Here is a 25,951-nt window from a genome sequence, read left to right on the forward strand (position 1 = left end):
CTTTGTTATATCAGTTGTGGTGCACTGGTCCAATGGGAGCACCAACGGGGATCGATCCTAGATCGACTGAGCCTCCCGCCTGGTAAGTGCAATGCTGGATGTATCCGTAGGTGACTATGCACTCAGAAATCAAACTTACATGACCTAAGAAAATAACATTGTTATTTTAGGATCAGGTTTTTTTTAAAAGGCTTAGTTGGTAGAGCGCTGGCCTGAGATACTTTGATCGTAGGATCGAACCCCCTCAGTGAATCGATTATCTGACTGGGTTTTGCTCGTCCCAGACAGTGCCTCACAACTAGTATATCATGTATGGTGTGTGTTTTCCTGTCTGTGGGAAAGTGCGTATAAAAATATCCATTGCTGCCAATGTAAAAATATAGCGGGTTTCCTCTCACGACTGCGTGATCAATAAATCAATGATCTAGTGGTGTCGTTAAACAAAACAAACTTTAACTTTTAATTTGATCAACATCATTGGATTTTGTGTTTGTGGTTGGTTTTGTTTTATTTTTGTAATAAATATTATGTGTAAAAACCATATGTAATGTATCACTTTAGGTACCTTTTAACACGGGTTGTTAGTATAAACGTTTTTTTTAAACTCTCTTCAATTAATTCCATTTTGACTGATGTAAAATTAATTAGTATAGTCACTTTTTGAAATTACATTGAGAGTATTTTGGTCACTAATGTATCACAGCATTTCTTGCTGTCAAATTCACATCAGATGACCGTAGGCTACCTAGTGGAGGAGTAAGGGGGCAATTGCACCCCCAGGAAAACACGGGGGGGGGGGGGGGAGAAGCCATTTCAGGAGTTAAAAGTATCCTTTTTCTCTACCTAGAAATGATCTTCTGTTACTGTGTCCTGATTCTTTTTGTACTAACACCCCTCTTATTTTAGGCTAGGTACGGCCCTGGTAAGCTACTTAATTAAAAATAATAAATGACTGCAAATTAAATGTCAGACACCGTGGAATTGCCCAAACGCCATGTAAACCCATTCTCCATTCACTTAGCAGAATATTAAATGGAAGATGCTATTCTTTTGACACGCGTGTACTCTCTGAACTTATTCGGTAGGTTAATGCATCGTTTATATCAAGTTTTATTAGAAACAGGTTAACATTATCACCGATGGGAATTCATTTGGTATACGACAACCCATAGGTGTGTTCCTGGCAGACCTCGCTAAAAGGGTCGTTACGCTATCTGGGCCTGCCGAAGCCGACAAGCGGAACTTCACGACAGATAACGAAGTATCTCGGCAATGTTTTATCGTCGTCGTTATCTCGGAATTACATAAAACGAAGACATTACGGCTGGGGGTGGCGTGCTTTGGTTTCACATATAGGCCTAATCACATATATAAAAATATCTTCTAGGGCGTTTTTCGCTGTTGATTTCTAAATAAAAACAAAGGACGTGATAGATGTTTTTACAACTGAATTTTATTTATTTTCTGGTGGTGGTTGGTGGCGCAAATCTGGCTTTCTTCTTTTTGAATCTCCTCCAATATAACATTTTGTGACGATAAAGCCCTACTCACTCGTCTCAAGATATTTAACACGCGTCAGTTCCTCCCACATATTAATTTTTGTGTGACTTTGACGTAGTCTTATCAACCTTTTCTAATTCCATTCAGTGCATTTCCTCTCTAGAATTATATGTAAAAATTACCAAATGTTTGACATCCAATATCCGATGATTAATAAATCAATGTGCTCTAGTGGTGTCAAAACAAAACAAACTTTAACTTGAATTGTTAACCTTTTATTTTATTTTTTAAATTCTATTAACTTTTTCACTAACTGCGATTTTCAAAATTCTCCCCATTTCCACCTCTACCCCCCTCCACTTCTGTCCCAGAACCAGTCATTGGCAAAGTCAAAGATTGTGTTCGGGAGAGACGTGCTTGAACCTTAATTGGATATAGGCACGTTAATAGGGTATCCAATCCAATCCAACTTTAACTTTTAATTTTATCAACATCTTTGGATTTTGTGTTATTTTTTTATTTCAATTTACTTTGGAAATAAATATTATGTTTAAAAATAAAATTTAATAAAACAAACCATGTCTGCATTTACTTTCTGAATAAAAATAATATATTGGTTTGGAAACTCTTGACAAACACCTCCTACCCTCTTTCATGACGTGTTGTTACTGATGAAACAATCCCATTCCATATAGCCTATAATTGGCGAACGAAACCCTTTTTGCGTTGATACTTTTTTCTTTATTTACAAATTTAGATGCATATAGTGTTTGACATCTTTAATTATTATATAACATTTAGTGAAATATCTTAAAATATCAGTGAAATAAAAGCGTTAAAACACATTTTAGAATGAAATTTTAACTATTTCACTCTAAAATGTGTTATCGTTACTGTAGAAAGTGTTATCTTCACTGTAAGAAAGCCGGAACTATTTTTCTGCTGGCATTTTAAAAATAAAGGTAAATTGCCAAAAGTTATATAATAAATAGAAAATTTAATGGTTTTTTGTCAAATATGATTTATATTTTATCTCCAGAACTTTGCAATCATATCACACTCGTCGCGCAAGCACAACTCGTGAGACATGATTCTAAACTTCACTCGAAGAGATATAAATAATATTTGACAAGAAAACCCATGAAATATCCATTATTTATTACATGTCAAGCATCGTCTTTCCTATTTACTACCTTTCTCTCGCTTTCAAATTATTCTTTTGATGAGCGGGATGTAGTTCAGTGGTCGACGGTTGAAAAAAAAGTTTATTTTGTTTAACGACACCACTAGAACATATTTATTTTTTAATCATCGGCTATTGGATATCAACCATTTGACATTCTGACATCAACCATTCTGACATATACAGTCACAGATAAAACCCGCTACATTTTTCCATTAGCAGCAAGGGATCTTTTATATACACTTTCCCACAGATATGAGAGCACATACCACGACCTTTGATATACCAGTCGTAGTGTACTGGTTGGAATGAGAAATAGCCCAATTGGGCACATCGACGGGGATCGACCCTACACCAACCCAGTATTAGGCAAATACTTTACCACTGGGTCACGTCCCGCCGCCTGGGAGAGAGAAAATAAGAAACAGAGAATGGATACATTGATGTGATTCGATCCTACGACGGAAGGAACTCAGGCGAGCGCTCTACTGACGGAGCTACCTCCCGCGCCAGCGGTCGAATGTGTGTTCCACAAATGGAATATTATCGGCTGTGGTGTGTACTGCCCTGTCTATCTGAACGTGAATATAAAACATCAGTTTATGATGTGGCAAATATCGAAAAATAATAAATGTGCAAATATCCCGCGTGAATTCAGGGAAAGGTGTTAGGGATTCGCACGCGAATTTCTGAAAACTCCAGTATGTAGCAAATAAATTCAGGGGACGAGGCGTAGCCCAGTGTTAAGGCGCTCGCTTGATGCGCGGTCGGTTTGGGATCGATCCCCGTTGGTGGGTCCATTAGGCTATTTCTCGCTCCAGCCAGTGCACTACGAGTGGTACATCAAAGGACGTGGTATGTGCTATCCTGTCTATGGGATGGTGCATATAAAAGATCCCTTACTGCCACTCGAAAAGAGTAGCCCATGAAGTGGCGACAGCGGGTTTCCTCCTTCAATACCTGTGGTCCTTAACCATATGTCTGACGCCATATAACCGTAAATAAAATGTGTTGAGTGCGTCGTTAAATAAAACATTTCCTTCTAAATAAATTCAGTGAATGTATTTGTGTTCAGTAGGGAACATGTAATATCTTCGATGACATATGGTTTTGGCGGAGTATTGCCATAAATATAATGTAGGTTAGTTTGTTTTATTAACGACATCACAACACTAAATGACATTGATTTATTAATCATCGGCTATTGGATGTCAAACATTTGGCAATTTTGTAATATAGTGTTAGAGATGAAACCCGCTAATGTTTTTCATTAGTTGCTAGGGATATTGTATTTGCACCATCCCACAGAGAGAGTACCTTTGAATATTGAAGATGTCCATTTTAAATGTTGCACCCCGCCCCTGAAAAAGACTCCTGTATTCGTACCTGGCCTTCCCTCTTAACAACTTGTCGTCCTAGTTTGAACGTTCGTGTTCAAGCGTCGCATAATGAATCAATCGCAAGCATATGCGAGTGTTGGCTTTGCTGAACTTGTTCCAGGTGTTGTTTTAGGATTGTTGTCGTCCTAGAGAGGATCAAAACCAAGCTATATCTCGCCCCATCACTTAATGTTTCGTTCATTCTAAAGTTAATATAATAGGCTAGATATGTATGTCTGAACCGACAGAATTTAACCCTTGAACTGCTATGTTTCTTCGGTGTCTCATTCATTTTATAGTGCAGAGAGGTTCAGATCATTGAAAGAGTTTATGAGTAGAATATACAAGCATACATATCATATTCTATAGACTGGCCTGTAAAATAAACATACATCTTAGGTCTAAAGTCCTTTGGCAAATACATGTATATTCCTTTATAAAAGGTATGTGTATCTATGATGACTTGTATATTCACTTGCGCTTGTGAGAACTCGGATTTAAGATTAATTTTCGCGCTTATATCCAATTATTGTCCAGGTTCGCTGTCATGGGCAGACACCTCGGCTAACTGGGTTATCAGTTTAGAACAATGTGGATGGTTTAACCATTACACCGATGTTGCCGACCACATACATTCGTTCATCTATCCATCCATTATTGCTCCATTCATTCATCTACATTGTTTCATCTGCCTTTCCACCCATCTCTCCATCTCTCCCGTCCTTCCTTCTTTCCTCCCTCCCTCCCTCCCTCCCTCCATTCATCCATCCATCCATCCATTTACATCCAACAATTTACATTCATCCATCCATGTAATCCATCCATTTATTTTCATTCATTCATTCATCCATCCATCCATGTACATCCATCCAACTATCAATCAATCCATTCGTCTAACCATCTATCTACATCCATCTATTCAGTTATGCCTCCTTCTCTTCCTTCTTCCCTCCCTCCATCCACCCATCAGTCCATCCATTCGTCCATGTACATCCATCCATGTATCCATCCATCACCCATCCATCATCCATCCATCACCCATCCATCCATCCATCCATCACCCATCCATCCATCCATCCATCCATCACCCATCCATCCATCCATCACCCATCCATCCATCCACCACCCATCCATCCATCCATCCATCCATCCATCCATCCATGCATCCATCCGTCGATGTACATCCATCCATGTATCCATCCATCCATCCGTCCATCCACCCATCTATGTATCCATCCGTCAATGTACATCCATCTATGTATCCATCCGTCCATGTACATCCATCTATGTATCCATCCATCATCCATCCATCACCCATCCATCCATCCATCCATCCATCCATCCATCCATCACCCATCCATCCATCATGTACATCCACCCATCCATCCATCCATCCATCCATCCATCCATCCATCACCCATCCATCCATCATGTACATCCATCCGTCGATGTACACCCATCCATGTATCCATCCATCCATCCATCCATCCATCTATGTATCCATCCGTCCATGTACATCCATCTATGCATCCATCCATCATCCATCCATCACTCATCCATCCATCCATCCACCCATCCATCACCCATCCATCCATCATGTACATCCATCCATGCATCCATCCGTCCATCCATCCATCCATCCATCCATCCATCCATCACCCATCCATCCATCCATCCATCCATCCATCCATCACCCATCCATCCATCCATCCATCCATCACCCATCCATCCATCCATCCATCCATCACCCATCCATCCATCCATCCATCCATCCATCACCCATCCATCCATCATGTACATCCATCCATGCATCCATCCGTCGATGTACATCCATCCATGTATCTATCCATCCATCCATCTATGTATCCATCCGTCCATGTACATCCATCTATGTATCCATCCGTCCATGTATCCATCCATCTATGTATCCATCCATCATCCATCCATCACCCATCCATCATCCATCCATCACCCATCCATCCATCCATCCATCACCCATCCATCCATCCATCCATCCATCCATCCATCACCCATCCATCCATCATGTACATCCATCCATGCATCCATCCGTCGATGTACATCCATCCATGTATCCATCCATCCATCCATCCATCCATCCATCCATCCATCTATGTATCCATCCGTCCATGTACATCCATCTATGTATCCATCCGTCCATGTACATCCATCTATGTATCCATCCGTCCATGTACATCCATCTATGTATCCATCCGTCCATGTACATCCATCTATGTATCCATCCATCCATCCATCCATCCATCCATCCATGTATCCATCCATCCATCCATCCATCCATCTATCCATGTATCCATCCATCCATCACCCATCCATCCATCACCCATCCATCCATCCATCCATCACACATCAATCCATCCATCCATCCATCCATCACACATCAATCCATCCATCATCCATCCATCCATCCATCCGCCCACCAATCAATCTACGTCCATCTATCCATGTAGGGCTATCTGTTTATCTATATATCGGTGGTCGTATCTCGGTGGCACGTACAAGGCACATATTTAGCTGGTAAATGGATTGCAAATGACAAGACTTGCACCGAGAAACAAGTGTTAAATGGTTTCTCCCCGTGTTGGCACTTTCCTGATATTGAATGGCACACACTTCTTAGCACAGGGGTCAAGCAGGTGCGTATCGAGTCCACAGCATTATCCTGGAAACAGAACACAGTCCAAACAGTTCCATGCACAAACAAATCCATAGCTCGAAAGAGACAGTTAACATAAATAAATACCTATTTGTATATTTCTCTTTTGAATTCAGAAGCCTTGTTTCTAATTTCATCAAAAAGTTAGCTTGTTTTGTTTAACCACACTATTAGAGCACATTGATATATTAATCATCGGCTATTGAATGTCAAACATTTGTTCATTTTAACATACAGTCTTAGAGAGGAAACCCGCTACGTGGTTTGTTTTCATTAGCAGCAAGGGATCTTTTATATGCACCATCCCACAAACAGGATAGCACATAGCAAGGCATTTGATATACCAGTCGTTATACCAGTCGTTATACCAGTCGTTATACCAGTCGTTATACCAGTCGTGGTACCAGTCGTTATACCAGTCGTGGTACCAGTCGTTATACCAGTCGTTATACCAGTCGTTATACCAGTCGTTATACCAGTCGTTATACCAGTCGTGGTACCAGTCGTTATACCAGTCGTGGTACCAGTCGTTATACCAGTCGTGGTACCAGTCGTTATACCAGTCGTTATACCAGTCGTGGTACCAGTCGTTATACCAGTCGTGGTACCAGTCGTTATACCAGTCGTTATACCAGTCGTGGTACCAGTCGTTATACCAGTCGTTATACCAGTCGTTATACCAGTCGTTATACCAGTCGTGGTACCAGTCGTTATACCAGTCGTTATACCAGTCGTGGTACCAGTCGTTATACCAGTCGTTATACCAGTCGTTATACCAGTCGTTATACCAGTCGTGGTACCAGTCGTTATACCAGTCGTTATACCAGTCGTGGTACCAGTCGTTATACCAGTCGTTATACCAGTCGTGGTGTGCTGACTGGAACGAGAAATAACCATATGGGTCCACCGACATGGATCGATCCCAACAGAAAGAGACAGTCAACATAAATAAATAACCATTTGCATATTTATGTTTAACTCCAGAAGCCTTTCTAATTTCATCAAAGCAAATCTGCGCGAAAGCCAAGAGAAAAAAAAGAAAGAAGAACAATGTTTGTTTTGAAAAGCTGATCTTAGCACGCGGTATAATTGCCTTCCTGTTACAAATGACAGTCAGTTTAGAATATATACTCCGTTCCCTCACGTACGACGAGGTCAGTGACGCTGGGGCTGATTTCTCAACACTTACATGTACTTGCCATTAAAAGGAAGGGGATGAAAAGAATCATTTTTGTGGTCGGTTTCTCTCTCTCAGCAAGCCTCGGGTTAACGCCCACCTGTTAAACGTTGGTAGACCACCGGCAAGGTGTGTTACTAGCGCGTTTTTTTTCTTTCTTCTCCTGTTTTTACCTACTGTCTGTGATACATCGATACAGACCCACCACAGAAGCGATTTGTTAATTTCTGGTTTTAATTTATTCATTACCTCATCACTTATAAATCAGAAGACGAAAGATAAAGAAAGAAAAAAGATAAAAAGAAAAAAAAAGAGAAAAAACTTGAAATATCTATATTATTCACATTACATTTTGTTAGTGATACAGAATGCAGTATTTTGGAATATTGTAAATTGGATAATACCATGATGGTACTTCAAAGACTTGCAACTACTGGAAGCGATTAACAGACTCCATTATGGACATCACTGTAGACACAATCTCAGACGATGATGCAACCCGTGTTTCGTAATGTGGAATATATTCTGAAGATACGGCTGGTGCATCACAGGTGATATCCAGGTAAGGACACAGAAATAAACCAGAGCTGTACCTAGAGTGGGTGGGGATGTTGGGGGGGGGGGGGGGGGGGGGGGGGGGGCAGTAAAAATAACCAGAGCACAGAAATGTTTGGTCGCCAAAACCGGGCACTTCTTTGCCCTACTAGTGATGAGATAAATACAGTAAGTAATGAATTTAAAAAAAAGAAGTTTTGTAGCTTTTATCCTTCTAGTAACGGTTTTACTAAGCAGTTGAGAGGGCGAGACGGAGCCCAGTGGTAAAGCGCTCGCTTGATGAGCGGTCGGTTTGGGATCCCCGTTGGGCTATTTCTCGCTCCAGCCAGTGCACCACGACCGGTACATCAACGGCCGTGGTATGTGCTATCCTGTGCTATATGGGATGGTGCATATAAAAGATCCCTTGCTGCTTATGAAAAAACGTAGCGGGGTTCCTCTCTAAGACTATATGCCAAAATTAAAAGAGTAGTCCATGAAGTGGTGACAGCGGGTTTCCTCCCTCAATATCTGTGTGGTTCTTAACCATATGTCCGACGCCATATAACCGTAAATAAAATTTGTTGAGTGCGTCGTTAAATAAAGCATTCCTTCCTTCCTTACTAAGCAGTTAAATGATTTTGATTCTCAAGATTGATATTTCAGGAAACTATTTCTCTGATATCTGGTTATATTATTTTGTTGTTTCTTTTTAAATTACCACATCTCAACCAAAATCAATATTAGAATATAATACAAACTTACAAATATAATTTTTATTATATACTAGTATGTGAAAAAAAAGAAAAAGAAAAAAAGTCATTAACTCACCTTACGTATTCCTGCAATACAACGTATACATGTGTATTTAATTCTCTGTAGGCCCTTATAAACAGATTTACTTTTCCAGTAACCACACAGAGAAACCCAGGCGCAGGTACGGAGATGTGTGTGTGTGTGGGGGGGGGGGGGGGGGGGGGGGCGGTGATGTCGGAACCCCTCCTCTTTTTTAATGTATTTTCCCCGGGAGCATGACCAGATCCCCCTAAAAATGTCGCTCCCCACAGTCTACACCCCGCTCCCTCTGCACATTTTTCTGTACACGCGCCTGAAACTAGCAAATCTGAATTGCTATCTGAATTTCTGAGTCATAGTCTTAGTAATGAGACTTAGTGACATTTGCAGTTAACAATATTTAATATGACATCACCTTATAGGTTATAGTATGTCACACAAAACGGAACATTCCGTAACATCTGTTTTGGTATGGTGTTTTAATACTAAAATCTAGACTTTTTAACAAAATGTTACTTCTGAAACCATAATATAATTTCGTTTAGTTTCATTTAATATTATTATTTGCTTTATATTTTACACACAAGCACACGCATGCCTATAAACGCATGCGCACACATACACAGAGAGAACACCAACATACGCACATCTCGCCGCCACCACCACCTCTCTCTCTCTCTCTCTCTCTCTCTCTCTCTCTCTCTCTCTCTCTCTCTCTCTCTCTCTCTCTCTCCTCTCTCTCTCTCTCTCTCTCTCTCTCTCTCTCTCTCTCTCTCTCTCTCTCTCTCTCTCCCTCCTCTCTCTCTCTCTCTCTCTCTCTCTCTCTCTCTCTCTCTCTCTCTCTCTCTCTCTCTCTCTCTCTCTCTCTCTCTCTCTCTCTCTCTCTCTCTCTATGTTTGTGTGAGCACGTACGTGTGTGTAGGCCGTGCATGCGCCTGCATGTACACTATCCACACATTTGACAAAACAAAACAAATTAAAAACAACAACAACTAAAAAAGAAAGAAATCGGACTGTAAAGCACGAGGCTGATAACCAGGGGCCTAGCGGAATGAACAGTTCGCCTCGTGTGACGTTTATCTACGAGGGGGTGTAATAAATCAAAGCGTGCTTAATATGATTATATATCTATATCAGTTATTCTCGGCATGGGATAACTATCGCAGATAGCGGACACATACTTCTACACAGGTGATCCGCATTGTCATACACCAGCGTGAAATATCCGAAACCCGCAAGTTATGTTTTCCCACTCAACAGACGGCATTCCGCTCGATACGGCTGATGCAAACAAACCTACTAGTATATATATTGGGATGTATTATTTATACCTCCCCGATACGGCTTCATAAAACGTTTGTTTGGTTTGTTTACGGGACTTCAAACACCTTGTTAACAGAAAACTAGGCCCGGTAGGAGATACGTACGTGCAGACAGCAGAATACGTACGACTCAGTGTTGGTGGGTTTTTTAATGGAGAGAGAGAGAGAGAGAGAGAGAGAGAGAGAGAGAGAGAGAGAGAGAGAGAGAGAGAGAGAGAGAGAGAGAGAGAGAGAGAGAGAGAGAGAACTGACATAGTAAATTGTTAGATGTAAGTCCACTTTTTAAACATCTCTCTCACTAACCACTGACCTCAGATCTAGTAGCTGATATGCATGTCCAAGACAGCATACTTGGACATTATTAGAGATAAGTAAAAGTTTTGTTTAACACCACCACTAGAGCACATTCATTATTTAATTATCGACTATTTGGACGTCAAATATTTGATCATTCTGACACGTAGTCTTCAGAGGAAACACGCCATATTTTTCCATAAGCAGAAAAGAATGTTTTATATGCACTTTGACACATACAGGACAGTACATACCACGGCCTTTGTAATACCAGTCGTGAGGCACGAGTTTTGTACGGGAAAAAAACAATGGATCCCCAAAGAAGGTTTGATCCTACGATCCAAGCACCCCAGGCGAGCGCTCTACCCACTGAGCTAAATCTCGCCCTTAAATCTGAATTAGATTATATTAATTAAAACTTAGTAAAAATCTAAATGTAATTCTGTGGGTTTTTTTCTGGCCCTTCACTAAGTAAATACTAGCAAGGACAAAACAAGAAAAAACTCGAGCTACCTGCATCCACCCACCCACGGATCCTAACCCAAAGTAGCCCGCCCATCCCTCAACCCCTCCGATAGACGCACCCCACTTTTAATACTAAAATGTCTGTCCTTGAATAATCCCCCCTCTTGGCTGATGTCCAGACGTAACGGCTACTTGGAGTAGGAATCTCCTCACCTATACTCTCGGCGCCAACAGATCGGAGTAAAATCTATTTGGATACTCTCGCTCGTTTCTCCACCAATAGCAATAGATTTATTGGCGCGTTGTGCCGAGTCGCTGCTATCTGGTGGGAGGCACCAATTCAGAATGGATTTCAAAGCGTGTAAAGGTGGCAGGCGGCTCATCGCGGAATCATGCGTCTTTTCAACCCGGAACTTTTTGTCACAGTTTTACAAACACTCGTTGGATTTTACGTTAACTTGTTTCATTTGAAGATATCATAAATTATTTCGTGTTTGAGGTAAGATATTTTGTATATATGTATCCAATTTTATTATTGATTTAAAAAAAAAATGCATATGTTTATTAGTTAATCAAAGTATGGTGTACTAGCTAAGCAAACATTAGTAATAGGGGGAAATAATAAGTATAGTAACAGTTTAATTTTCCGGGGCTTTATCTGATTGCAACATTTTTTCTCCTTTTTGTTCTTTTCTTTTCTTTCTTTTCTTTCCTTACTTTTTTCCTTTCTTTATTTTTTCTCTTTTTTTATCTCTCTTTTTTTTTTTTCATAAAATAATTTTAACAAAAGTAGACTAGATTTAATCTCAAAAATTACCTTTATTCAAATGTGGTATAGAGCCGTAACTTTTTAAAGATCATTTTAACTGCAGAAATAAAATTAATAAACAATTAGCATATTTTGTGTTGAATTATATAAAAATACACTGCAGTTTCTCCTATTCAGCATGGAACTTTAAAACAAAATGTAAATGATACTGACTTGGAATAGTAACTGCAGTACATTATATGCCTTTCTTTTCATTTGTTTTTGACATGCCTGCATGAAAAAAATGCGCGCGCTATTTCGGACTTCATCGAACACGATCAATATATTTCATGCTGTATTGAATACAAGACCAGTTTGACATAGACTTGTGGTGAACTTAGAATTGTTCAAACATATTTTTAATTGTCAGTTTTCGTATTATAAATATCGGAACACGTACTTTTAATAGGCTGGATAACATTTAAAGACCACAGAACTATAATTAGGCCTAGTTAGTTTAATATATGATGTATGTTGTTGTTTTTGTTTTTGTTTTGGGTTGGGTTTTTTTTTTTTTTTTTTTTGGGGGGGGGGGGGTGTTGTGGGTGTATGGTCTTGTAGAGGAGGGGTATTATTTGTGTTTACGGCGGGTGGGTGGTAAGTTTTAGAAAGGGGTTACTTCTTTAACAAGCAGATAATGCCATATTACAACACGTTACACCAATCAATCTATCAACCGTTTGACTCGTGCTTACATCCACTGAAGGTTCAAGTACGACTGTCTTGGGCATATCCTCAGAGATTCCACTTTATACCGAGTCCAAGAACTACATCGGCAATCCCCATAGTTAGTATTGAATGTATTCAAGTACGTTTGTCATGGGCACACGGACTATATTCAGTAATATACATTTTAATTTTATAAAAGTGATTCACTTAAAGTGAAGCGAATTGTGTGATGTTTCCAATGTGAAAATATAGATAGTAAATTTAAAGCAATACCATTAGTAGGCAGGTTTTCCTAATAGGTTTTTTTTTTCTAATAGTAAGACTGAGATTTAACTAATACTGATAAACCTTTCAAATTTCTGTTCCATGATTACAAATAGGTTGCCATTTCTCAGTGGGTTCTGACATAGTCGTTTGGATATAAATAGTAGTGGCATATTTCTCTTGATATGTTGGAAGCTTTGTACAGAACTTAATCAGACATAGTAATTTAGCTGGGGGCGGGACGTAACCCAGTGGTAAAGCGCTCGCCTGATGCGCGATTTGTCTAGGATCGATCCCCGTCGGTGGGTCCATTTGGGCGATTTCTCGTTCCAGCCAGTGTACCACGACTGGTATATCAAAGGCCGTGGTATGTACTACCCTGTCTGTGGGAGGGTGTATATAAAAGATCCCTTGCTGCTAATCGAAAAGAGTAGCCTATGAAGCGGCGACATCGGGTTTCCTCTCTCAATATCTGTGTGGTCCTTAACCATATGTCTGACGCCATATAACCGTAAATAAAATGTGCTGAGTGCGTCGTTAAATAAAACATTTCCTTCGTTCAGACATAGTAATTTAGCTGGGAGCGGGACGTAGCCCTGTGGTAAAGCGCTCGCTTGATACGCGGTTTGTCTAGGATCGATCCCCGTCGGTAGACCCATTGGGCGATTTCTCGTTCCAGCCAGTGCACCTACGACTGGTATATTAAAGGGCGTAGTATGTGTTATCTTGTCTGTGGGCTGGTGTATATAAAAGATCCCTTGCTACTAATGAAAAAATGTAGCGGGTTTCCTCTCTAAGACTACATGTCAAAATTACCAGATGTTTGACATCCAATAGCCGATGATTAATAAATCAATGTGCTCTAGAGGTGTCGTTAAACAAAACAAACTTTAACGTTTAGTAATTTAGCTGAAATGCATAGTAACGGTGTAGTGAATGGTGCTGTGCACTCTTCACACGTGTCGTAGAAGGCGTAGGCCTTTACCTGTTATTGCTAAACTATCGCTGTAGTCGTGTTGATATGTATGCTAGCGTGAATGAGCTTTGTAAGTTGTACAGGTAGCAGAGGACTATAATTTTAGCTCCACCCAGCGCATTGAGTGGAACATAACGCAGTGATAGAGCGCTCGCTCCAGATATGATGGGTTGTAGGGTCGATCCCTTCCGGTGGACCCTTTGGGTTTATTTGGGTTCTTTTCCATTCTAATCATTGCTCCACGACTGGTATGTGCTGTCCTGTCTGTGGGATAATGCAATATATCATGTGTTGCTAATCGGCAAGAGTACGATTACATGGGGAGTTTGTTTTTGTATTTGTAAGGAGCAGATCTAAGGGGAGTCCAGGGATTGTACATTTAACACAGCTGCTTGGACTGTCTATTCAGGATAGAGATTAATGGGTTGGTATGAGAGAAAGAGGAAACCTGCAGCCACCACACGGTCTACGTGGATCATGGTTCAAACACGAATGACGTGGCCACCTTCTCTGAATGAGACTGGCTTTTAACTAGCATACACAAGACGTTTTATTCATGTTTGCAACATACATGTATACGAAAGTTTAACGGTAAACGAAAACTGTTGCAAACTTTTACTTGTAATAATACTGTCGGTTCTGTTTTTTTCTTCTTTTTAATGGTGTTTTTTGTCTTGTTTTTTTTTGGGGGGGGGGGGGGGGGGGGGGTGGGTGGGATGGTGTTGTTGTTGTTTTTATTATTGTTTGTTTTGTTTTGTTTTGTTTGTTTTTTATGGGTGGGGGGGGGGGGGGGGCTGTTATTGAGTGCTCGTAGAATGGATTAACCTCGACTGACTGTCGACTGTCCCACTGACCCATTGTTCCACTAGAGCACATTGATTTAGTAATCATCGGCTATTCGATGTCAAACATATGGTAATGTTTTGACACAGTCATAGAGAGGAAACCCGCTACATATTTTCATTAGTAGCAAGGGATCTTTTATATGCACTATCCCACAGACAGGACAGCACATACTACGACCTTTAATATACCAGTTATGGGGCACTGGCTGGAACGAGAAATAGCCCAATGGGCCCACCGAAGGGAATCGATCCCAAACCGACCGCGCATCAAGTGGGTGCTTTACCACTGGGCTACGTCCCGCCCCTTTCCGTGCTTATATCTAAATAAGGTTGGAGGAGGTTGTCCTGGGCACACACATCTCAACTATCTGGACTGTCTGTCCAGGACAGTGAATTAGTGGATAGTTGTTAGTGATTAGTGAGAGAGAAACATCGGTGTACATTGTGGTCTTACACCTACGGACTGTGTCAGTAAAATTAAACTGGATGGGAGACGGTACCGGAAGGCGAACTCAGTACGCTACCAACCAGCCTTGATTCCAATGGCCATGAAGTAAAATATTTTTGCGCTGTCAATAATCAAATATTCCTTTCTTTTCTTTGTTTTCAGTATGAGGATTCCCTGGCGATCGATAGGTCACTGGGTGCTGGTTCTTCTGGTCCTAGTGGCTCTTATCCCCGCCCTCACTGATGGCCGACGACGTCATCATCATCGCAACAGACACGGCAACGTTCCCAAACTTCAGCTCAATTCCACATCATCATCCTCCTCGTCGTCAGCAGCGAAATCGGGCAAATCTGTCCTCCAGAATTTCGGCGGCAGGAGGCACCGGTCGGTGATCCGGGGCAGCCGGAACGCGGTGGTCATCACGAAAAAGACCTACCTCCGGAAGGAGTGGTGCAAGACCCAACCGCTGAAGCAAGTGATCAAGGAGAAGGGATGTCTGCGCACGACTGTCCTCAACAACTTCTGCTACGGCCAATGCAATTCGTTCTTTATTCCAAAGTCGGACAAAAAGGACGACAGGCCAGCGGCCTTCATGTCGTGTGGATTTTGCAAACCTCGACACTTCCGGTGGATTTTGGTGACACTCAAGTGTCCGGGCAAGAAAGGAATGCGGTTTAAACGGAAACGGGTTCAAGGTATTAAGAAGTGCAGGTGCATGGCTCAAAATGTTGGATATCCTTAAGCAAAGCGTATTAAAAAGAAAGAATTACGAACTACAGAAGGCAGAAGGAAGGAAACGTTGCGATGCATATCAGACACTATAAGGAAACGTTATTGGTTGATGTGTATCAGACATTACAATTTACAAGGAAAACGTTACTTGATGTATATCGGATATTACAAGGAAATTACTTCTTGATGCATATCAGACATTTTAAGGAAATGTTTCTTGTTGATGAATATATTATCAGACACTTCAAAGAAAACTTACTTGTTGATTTATATCAAATACTACAAGAAAAAGTTATTGTTGAATATCAGACACTTCAAGGAAAGGTTACTTGATGAATATCAGACATTTCAAGGAAAAGTAACTTGTTGAATATCAGACAATTCAAGGAAACGTTTGTTGTTGATGCATATCAGACACTAGAAGGAAAAGCTACTTGTTGATGTATACCAGACATAACTGAAAAGTTACTCGTTGAAGTATATCAGACATTACAAGGGAAATGTTACGAATCTCAGGGTTCATTTGTTGAATTTATATATATATGGAAGATACTTTTAAAAAGTTAGCTCTCTCGGTGGTATGCCAGCCGCAGTTTCGCACATTGTTTTGTATATTTGCCAGAAACTTGTAGACGTTGGCGGGCGATTGCAATTAGCACGGTCGTCAATCTACGTAGTGTGTTTACCTTGAAGACACCCATTACACGAGTTGGCGCCCACGGTTGCGACCCACTACCTGTAGTAGCAGCCGACGCCATCTTAATGTCTCGTCGTGCGTTTTGGTGGCTAATAAATAAAGAGTTGTAATAACGCCGGTTCAACGTTTGGCGCCAAAAGGGACTCGAGCGAGTCTTCGCCGCCATTCAGATGGGGTATAAACCGAATACAGAGTCAAGTGTGGCTTACAGCTGAAATGAGATATATCACTGCATACTTATCAAACTATGTGGAGACAATTCCTGCTCTTGGTAGAACAACGTGTATAGCCTTCTTTAATACGAGATTTTCAGGACTGTTATATTGAAATTGGAGACGCGGATTAACTGCATTTCGTTAGCTGCTTTGTCCTCCGTTGATCTTCGTTGCCCACACACACAGAAGCCATTGACACAGTGAGCGCGAAATCTTCAAATCGGCAGACGACAAGCCTTGTTCAAATTACACAAACACCCAGTGGCATAAATATTACATTAGTAATTCTGTATTTTCTGTATATAAAGAGGATGATACTTTTTGATGTACGGTACGATTTTTTTTTTTTGGGGGGGGGGGGGGGGGGGGTGTGGGGTGATGGTTGTGGGTTTTTTTCCTTTTTGTATCTTTAAACAGGTACTATTCAATGTCAACGTCGTTTTGTTTCAAAAGCTTGATGTTACAATCTTACGCTAGGGAACGCAGTTTAGTGTAAATTATTATTATTATTATTATATTTTATATGTGTGTGAAGAGGTTGATTAAGATCAACCTTTTCACACACATAAATATTCCAAATGCTAAAGGGACACAACCTAATGTGAACAGTTGTTTTGGGTGAAATGAATGATGTTAAAGGGAAACTGAATGTATTTAGTATGAAAGTACTTTTATTGGCGTGGGTGGTGGTGTTGGATGGATACTTCGTTGATAAGTTTGTTTGTTTTGTTTAACGACACCACTGGAGCACATTGATTAATTAATCATCGGCTATTGGATGTCATACATTTGATAATTCTGACTCGTAGTCAACAGAGGAAACCCGCTACATTTTTCTAATGCAGCAAGGGATCTTTTATATGCACTTTCCCACTGACAGGAAAGCACATACCACGGCCTTTGACCAGTTATGGTGCACTGGTTGGAAAGAGAAAAAACCGAAGCAGTTGAATGGATCCACTGAGGTGATTCGATCACTTTGTTGATAAAGACACTAGCCATTGTGATAGGTTGTTTTCAGTGAAGTGTTTTGGGTATAAAAGGATAAGATGAGGTGGGTTTGGTTGAAGGGGGGGGGGGGGGGGGGTGTGTGACTAATTTGTTGATAAATGGGCATCATATTCAATATGAACATATCTTTCCGGTATTTAAATACATAAAATAAAGTTTATATGAGATTTAAAAAATTAAAGTTGGTCCAAAAAGTTAAATTCTATTTCACCAAACTGATATTGACAGATTAAAGGGCGTTTAGTCGTTTCGTACCCTGGTCATGTCGCACTACAATACTTTGGTCATTTCGTACCATAGTCATTTCGTACCATAGTCATTTCGTAACATTATCAAATTCAAATAATACATAACCATAGATCAAATTAAGAACATGCATTTGACTGGGATTAGGCCGTTTGGGTACAACTCTACTTTAACTACAATGAAATAACATAATTTATCATTAATTGTTACCTACCTTCATTTAAAATACATTTTTAAAAACAATTTAAAAAAGGAAACACAAAATACAGTTTTTTAATTAGCACAGTCTGTATAATTTAAAATAATGATCAAATACTATGGTACGAAGTATTTTTTTGTACGAAATGACTATGGAACAAAATGACTAAAGCCCTATGGTACGAAATGACCTGGGTACGAAATGACAGTGGCACGAAATGATTGTGGTAGACTTACGAAATGACTATAAACCTATTGTAGCTACTAAAGTTGTAACATATTACTTGATGGTTATGTATTTAACACTGATTTAAAATGATAGTGCTCTTGCAATGTATCGTGATTCCATTGTATAATTTTGTATTTATTGATAGAATTACAACCTTGTGCATAACTATAATTATAATGTGTATATAGATGTATATAATTACATAGTTGAAATGAGTTTCTGAAACAAATTGACGACAATACCCGTAGTAATTGCGATACCTAAGCGGTACTGTAAAGGAAATTTGTTTCTAAAAGAGGCTTTTAGACATGACCTAATTGTAGGGGGGGGGGGGGGATGGCGTGTCTTACTTCGTCCAGCTTGGACGTTTGGAGAGAGAGAGAGAGAGAGAGAGGGAGAGGGAGAGAGAGAGAGAGAGAGAGAGAGAGAGAGAGAGAGAGAGAGAGAGAGAGAGAGAGAGAGAGAGAGAGAGAGAGAGAGAGAGAGTACCTTTAACATGCCCCTATACCACTAAGGTTTCAGGCATGTCTGTCGCAGGCCAGGCCTCTGGATAACCAGTGGTCTGGTCTGGGACAGAAGGACGTTTGGAGTAAACGAACTGCAGATATCGGAGAGCGGATTTGTTTGCATTGGTAAACTGCATACATATAAGCAGTAATTTAGCTTACGTACCCCGTTCTGTCACCCCACTCTTACGGGGATAGGTATATATATATATATACTAGTGTATTCATTACAAAGCTCTACGTTGTTTTTGTGGTAAGTGCTACACTTAGTTTGCGAGTCATAAGGAATAATTGAAAGGAAAGCACACAGCGGAAACGCACTACTTTCCTATTGCAGGTCTGGAGCCCATTTCACTAAATATCATAAGTTTACGTCTGCTACTAGCAGTTATACCGGTCGTGCGTGTTTGGCGTCTATTTCACGCAGAAAATTACATCATTACAGAAGCTGGAGTATTTTAAGGACAAAACAAAATTAAATATGTGTTTTTAAAACTATATTTGTTGTACTGATAATAGTAGTAAGAATCGTGGTTTAGTCGTAGATTTATGTTTACGTGCAAACCTAGGCTTACGATGATTAATGAAATTGGGCCGTGGTATCATATACAGTAAATCCATACAATGTTTTAAAAACAAGTGGTCAGCGAGTTTTGGACGAAAATTTCATTTGGCTCTGTTTTTACGAATCTAAATCAAACTACTGTTCTGTGTCATATGGATAAAACTATACACAAATGACTGTGTAGTACTTTGTTGAACGACACCACTAGAACACATTGATTTATTAATCATCGGCTATTGGGTGTCAAACATTTGGTAATTCTGACATATACTCTTAGCAAGGGATCTTTTATATGACCATTCCACAGACAGGATAGTACATACCATGGCCTTTGATATACCAGTCGTCATTCACTGGCTGGAACAGGAAATGACCCAATGGGCCTTCTGACGGGGATCGATCCTAGACCGACAGTGCATTGGTCTTGTAAGCATTACTAAAAATATATAACAGTATGCTAAATGTTCCCGATTTTGTCATTTCGTTTAACGATGGCGGTCGGTTTAGGATCGATTCCCGTCGGTGAGCCCATTGGGCTATTTCTCGTTCCAGCCAGTGCTCCACGATTGGTATATCAAATGCCGTGGTATATAAAAGATTCCTTGCTGCATTAGAAAAAATGTAGCGGGTTTCCTCCGATGAGTCGGAATTTCCCATGTTTGACATCCAATAGGCGAAGATTAATTAATCATGTGTTCTAATGGTGTCGTTAAACAAAACAAACTTTATTTATTTATTTATACCATCTTTTATGTTTTAATATATCGCTATAGAATAGTAGATTTAGTTTAAGAAAAAGGTTGGTTTTCTTTAATGACACCATCGGCCACTGGATGTCAAACATTGGATAATTCTGACCCGCAGTGCACTATCCGAGACCGAAACAAATAATAGCCAGAGAATGGGTCCACCGAGAGGGTTCGATCCTCCGAACCAAGCACTTCAGACGAGCGCTCTATCCACTGACTTAGATCCCGTCCCTGTCTTCTGAATGACAACATGTAAAGCAAGCAAACAAATGACTGTACATGTGTCCCATCTAATGGTGTAATGAGCCCGTTGGACCATTTGTCGTGTCAGTCAAACTGGTATATCAAAGGCCGTGGTATGTGCTATCCTGTCTGTGGGAAGGTGCGTGTAAAAGATCCCTTGCTACTAATGGAAAAATCCCTGTCATTGACAGAACTCTTCGGCGAAGTCAGAGGTTGTGCCCACGACAGGCGTGATTGAACAGTTCTCTGATGGAATCATGCCAACAATTACCCACACACACATAATGGAAACAGGTAGCAGGTTTCCTCTCAGAATTACCCAACATTTGACATCCAATAGACAACGATTAATCAATCAATGTGCTCTAGTGGTGTTGTTAAACTAACCAAACTTTAACTTTTTGTCTGACGTCAATGAGGCACATATTAGGCATTTAAAGTATAGTTGTTACAAATAACTATAGGATCAGCTACAATAGCAGGGTCGTATCTAGCCTAAATAAGTGTGTGTGTTTGGGGGGGTGGGGGGTGGGGGGTGTCAGGGTACAGTAGTATAGGGCTTTTTCATCTTGATTTGTAAATAAGGCAATTTTAAAAAGGCACATTTTCATCGTTTCCTCCACACACATCCTACCCAGCCCTAGCTAGGTACGAACCTGGAGCCAGTTTCACAAAACATTTTTAAGTTTACTTTTGCGACTGTCATATGTTTAAATGTGTTTGGCATCTATTTTTTACGCAGAAAATTAATATGTATACTTCAAACTATATTAGTTATACTGTACGTAGCAATATGAATTGTGTTTAGTTGCAGATTTACATCCACGTCGAAAACTAGGTTGACGATGTTTGGTGAAATTGGTCCTTGGGAACAAACTGATTTTGATTTGAGACCAGTGTGTCGTGGGGGTTGGAAGAACTGTACTGTGATATGCGTTCGGGGCAGGTGAGGGCTGTGTCAGAAATAACATGGACAGTGAGGGGTGGAACACAATTGATTCCCAGTACAAACCTACCACTCACGGAATGGAACCTCCTGTTTTAGACGAAGGAAGCTGGCAGTGGTTTTTCTGCCCCGGGTCAGATCACTGGCTATCCAGAGACCGGACCCGCGATGGACATGCCTGAAACATTAGGTGCATGTAAAAATACTCTAAGTTCTAAGTGCTGGCAGTGGTCAGAACTTGTGTCCAGGACAGGCGTGCTCTATAACAGCTTTTTCTGAATGTGCACGTTAAAACTCTTGAATAGAACCAAATAATTGGTACTTTTTTTTCTTCCTTTTTTTTTCTTTAAAATTTAAAGACAAATAAAATTTAAAATTATATTGTTCAGCAATAAACAGTTATTTTTCTCTCTTCCACCCCTTACCCTCATAACCATTTTTGAAACAGTCCTTAAGGTAATGCTGATGTACTTAAAACATGGATTCTGTGTACTAATGAAGCGGATGAGTATTTATATGATTTTACCGGGTACAATACACACTGCCTGGGACCGACACCGGATATTGCTACTGTCATACCGACAAATCTTGTAACGACGATTTGAAAAATTGTTATCTGTTAATGTCTTAATGTTTTTAGGTCACTTACCATTATCCATATTAATAGAATATCATATAACTTCTTCAAGTTGACGTTCAACATTGTATGAAATATGTGGTATAAAAACCTTTCATATGTAACTTGCAGCGAAATATGGCGACTTGCAACACAAGTGTTTTTTTTAATTACGGTATTATAAAAAAAATTGGTTTTTTTTTTTTTTTTTTAGAATCTCGTGTGCCGTTCAAATCAAATTGTTTACTCATTAACTGTTTGAAGAACTAGTTTCTTTACAAATTACTCAATTGTTAGTTCTAACTTTTAAGTTATAATTATTATAATTTTTTTGTACTGTTGCTCAGTCATAGCAGCAATATATGTAAGAAGACATGATTGCAGCTATATCCGGTATCGGTTCCAGACAGTGATAAATATATTTATATTAGTGTATGTTGTTCTGTCTCGTATCTGTGTACTGTACAGCGAAAAGGTAAATAAAGAACTAATTTTAAGCCATACAAACGTTTAGTTGTTATCAATTTATTACATACGATATCGTTACAGAAAGCAAACCAGCGAGATCAGGAGCCAATGTTGATAATACTCCATAACTTTACGTTTGGTACTAGCAATTGTACCTGTCATACGTAACATATGCCAGGACGTAACCCAGTGGTAAAGCGCTAGCTTGATGCGCGGTCGGTCTGAGATCGATTCCCGTCGGTGGGCTTATTGGGCTATTTATTGTTCCAGCCAGTGTACTACGACTGGTATATCAAACGCCGTGGTATGTGTTATCCTGTCTATACGATGGTGCATATAAAACATTCCTTGCTACTAATAGAATAATGTGCTCTAGTAGTGTCGTTAAACAAAACAAATTGTAACCTTTTTTACATTTACATAATTATCTTTCACATCTATTTTACATCTTTACGGAAAACTATATTAATGAGTAGTACATTTAGTAGTAATATGAACTATGGTTTAATCGTAGATTTGTGTTTACTGTGTTTTGTGAAATTGGTTCCTGTCTAAGACTGTTATTTTAAACTCTTAGATCGGGTTATAACACTTGAAAAACTGTTTTCTCTGGCACTGTCTAAAACGGCGTATTTTGTAGTCTTAGATCAACAAGAATTAGATAAGGAAAAGAATGTTTGCTCTGGAACACCTCGACACTTGATCTAATCAGATAAAACCCAATATCGCCACAAAGGCAACTCATTCCAAGAACCCGCAAGGAGTCTTTTATATAATGTGTTCTTTCCACATACCTGAAGAACTGAGGAACCGGGAACTACCCCCAAAGGGATCTTTGATGAGAAGCGATCCTATAAGCCTTCTGGCAAAAATGTGTTTGGCACTAAGTTACATCCCTCTTGGTAGCTGTTAGGTGTCAAACGTACAGAGAAGAAACCTGGCGTATCCATGAAGTAGCAATAAATACATTTTAAACAAAAAGTAAAGTTTGTTTTATTTAACGACGCCTCTAGAGCACATTGATTTTTTTATCTTATTATCGGCTATTGGACGTCAAACATAAGGTTATTCTGACACTGTTTTTTTTAGAGGAAACGACAGGCAGCAAGGGATCTTTTATTTGCGCTTCCCACAGGCAGGATAGCACAAGCCATGGCCTTTGTTGAACCAGTTATGGATCACTGGTCGGTGCAAGTGGTTTACACCTACCCAGTGAGCCGTGCGGAGCACTCACTCGGGGTTTGGAGTCGATATCTGGATTAAAAATCCCATGCCTCGACTGGGATCCGAACCCAGTACCTACCAGCCTGTAGACCGATGACCTAACCACGATGCCACCGATGCCGGGCATTCATTTTAAACAACGTCTAGTTGGTGCTTAACATATATGGTTATTCAGACACTGACGAGGTGAAAACCCTACAGAATATTTAATTTCATTTCAACTTATTTTCGTGCTTATATCCAATTAAGGTTCAAGCAAGCTGTCTTGGACACACACACCTAATCTATCTGGGCTGTCTGTCCAGGACAGTGGTTTAGTTGTTAGTGGTTAGTGAGAGAGAAGAGGTGTAGTAGCCTTACACCTACCCATTGAGTCGTTAAAACTCTCTCTGGGTGGGAGCCGGTACCGGGCTGCGAACCCTATACCTACCAGCCTTTTGTCCGATGGCTTAACCACCGAGGCCGGTTTACAGAATAACAGCAAGGGGTCTTTCATAGACACCCTTCTACAGATAGAACAACACATACCATGGACTTTGATGTACTAGTCTTGCGGCACTGGTAGGGGTGGGAAACAACCCACATGTTCGCTGAGAAGGATTAATCCTATGACCCACCGCACGTAAGACGTGCACCCTGCGTGTTGTAGGCTATATTTAGATTTGCAGTTGCATATATCTGATGTGGACCGAGTCAGACCTAAACCAGGGCCAGTTTTGATTTAGTAAACTCATATTGGAGTGGCAGTCCTCTTTGTGGCGATGCAAGAGGGATAAAATCCCCAATAAAGGATCTCCCCGGGAGTGGCTGTCCTCCTATAGACGAGGCACTAGATAGAGATCCATGGAATCATCCACAATTTTGCCAAATGCCTATTGGACTGCACTGTGCAGAGATAATGCCCTCATAATATACAGTGCACGTGTTACGGTTTTATCGTTTCAGATTTATGCGCTTCACGTTAAACTAAAAAAAAAATCTGTTTTATTTAACGACACCAATAGAGCACATTAATTTATTAATCATCGGCTATTGGATGTCAAACATTTGGTAATTTTGACATTCAGTCTTAGAGAGGAAACCAGCTTAATTTTTCCATTAGTAGCTAGGGATCTTTTATAAGCAACATCCCACAAACAGGATAATACATACCACGGTCTTTGATAAACCAGTCATGGTGCATTGGCTGAGACGAGAAATAGCCCAATGGGCCCACCGATGAGGATTGATCCAAGACCGACCGCGCATCGGGCGAGGGCTTTACCAATGGGTTAAAGTTTGTTTTGTTTAACGACACCACTAGAGCACATTGATTTATTAACCATCGGCTATTGGATGTCAAACATTTGGTAATTTTGACATTCAGTCTTAGAGAGGAAACCAGCTACATTTTTCCATTAGTAGCTAGGGATCTTTTATATGCACCATCACACAGACAGGATAGCACATACCACGACCTTTGATATACCAGACATGGTGCACGAGAAACGAGAAATAGCCCAATGAGCACACCGACGAGGATCGATCCTAGACCGACTGCGCATCAGGCGAGCGCTTTACCAATGGGCTACGTCCAGCCCCTTCGTTAATAAACTAAATTACACCGGGAACGGGAACGTGAACGCGAACGTCAGAATCGCTCGCTGCCACTGAACGCACGACTTGTGTAACATTGCTTTTTCATTATACATTATAATAGTACCAAACGGGTAAACAGTTGTGCAAATTTAATATTCCGTTAAATTTGTATACAAAGTTGGGGTTAGTGTTTTTAATCAAATGTTTGCTCTTTTTATCTTCCGTTTTTCCCTATGTGCATTTATTTGCTTAAACAATATTTGCTTTTTCATCATAGTAGGGCAAAATAGGTTTAACGATTAAGGAAATGTAATTAAATGTATTTAAAAAACCCACACAAAACCCACAAAAAGTCTGTTTAGTGTAATTAACAAAAT

General features: G+C 40.1%; 1 protein-coding gene across 1 annotated transcript; it reads left to right on the forward strand.

Moving 5' to 3' along the window:
* The first annotated feature begins 11,534 nt into the window (after window positions 1–11,534).
* LOC121370492 (gremlin-2-like) lies at window positions 11,535–16,093 on the forward strand. Its single transcript, XM_041495757.1, has 2 exons — window positions 11,535–11,840; window positions 15,514–16,093. Exon 2 carries the CDS (start codon window positions 15,515–15,517, stop codon window positions 16,091–16,093), a length of 579 nt encoding a protein of 192 aa, XP_041351691.1. The 5' UTR covers window positions 11,535–11,840; window position 15,514.
* The last annotated feature ends 9,858 nt before the right edge of the window (window positions 16,094–25,951 follow it).

The sequence above is a fragment of the Gigantopelta aegis genome, chromosome 4, assembly GCF_016097555.1.
Source record: "Gigantopelta aegis isolate Gae_Host chromosome 4, Gae_host_genome, whole genome shotgun sequence".
NCBI lineage: Eukaryota > Metazoa > Mollusca > Gastropoda > Neomphalida > Peltospiridae > Gigantopelta > Gigantopelta aegis.

Coding starts and splice junctions, on each gene's coding strand:
- LOC121370492 (XM_041495757.1), top strand. CDS start 15,515: ATGAGGATTCCCTGGCGATCGATAGGTCACTGGGTGCTGGTTCTTCTG.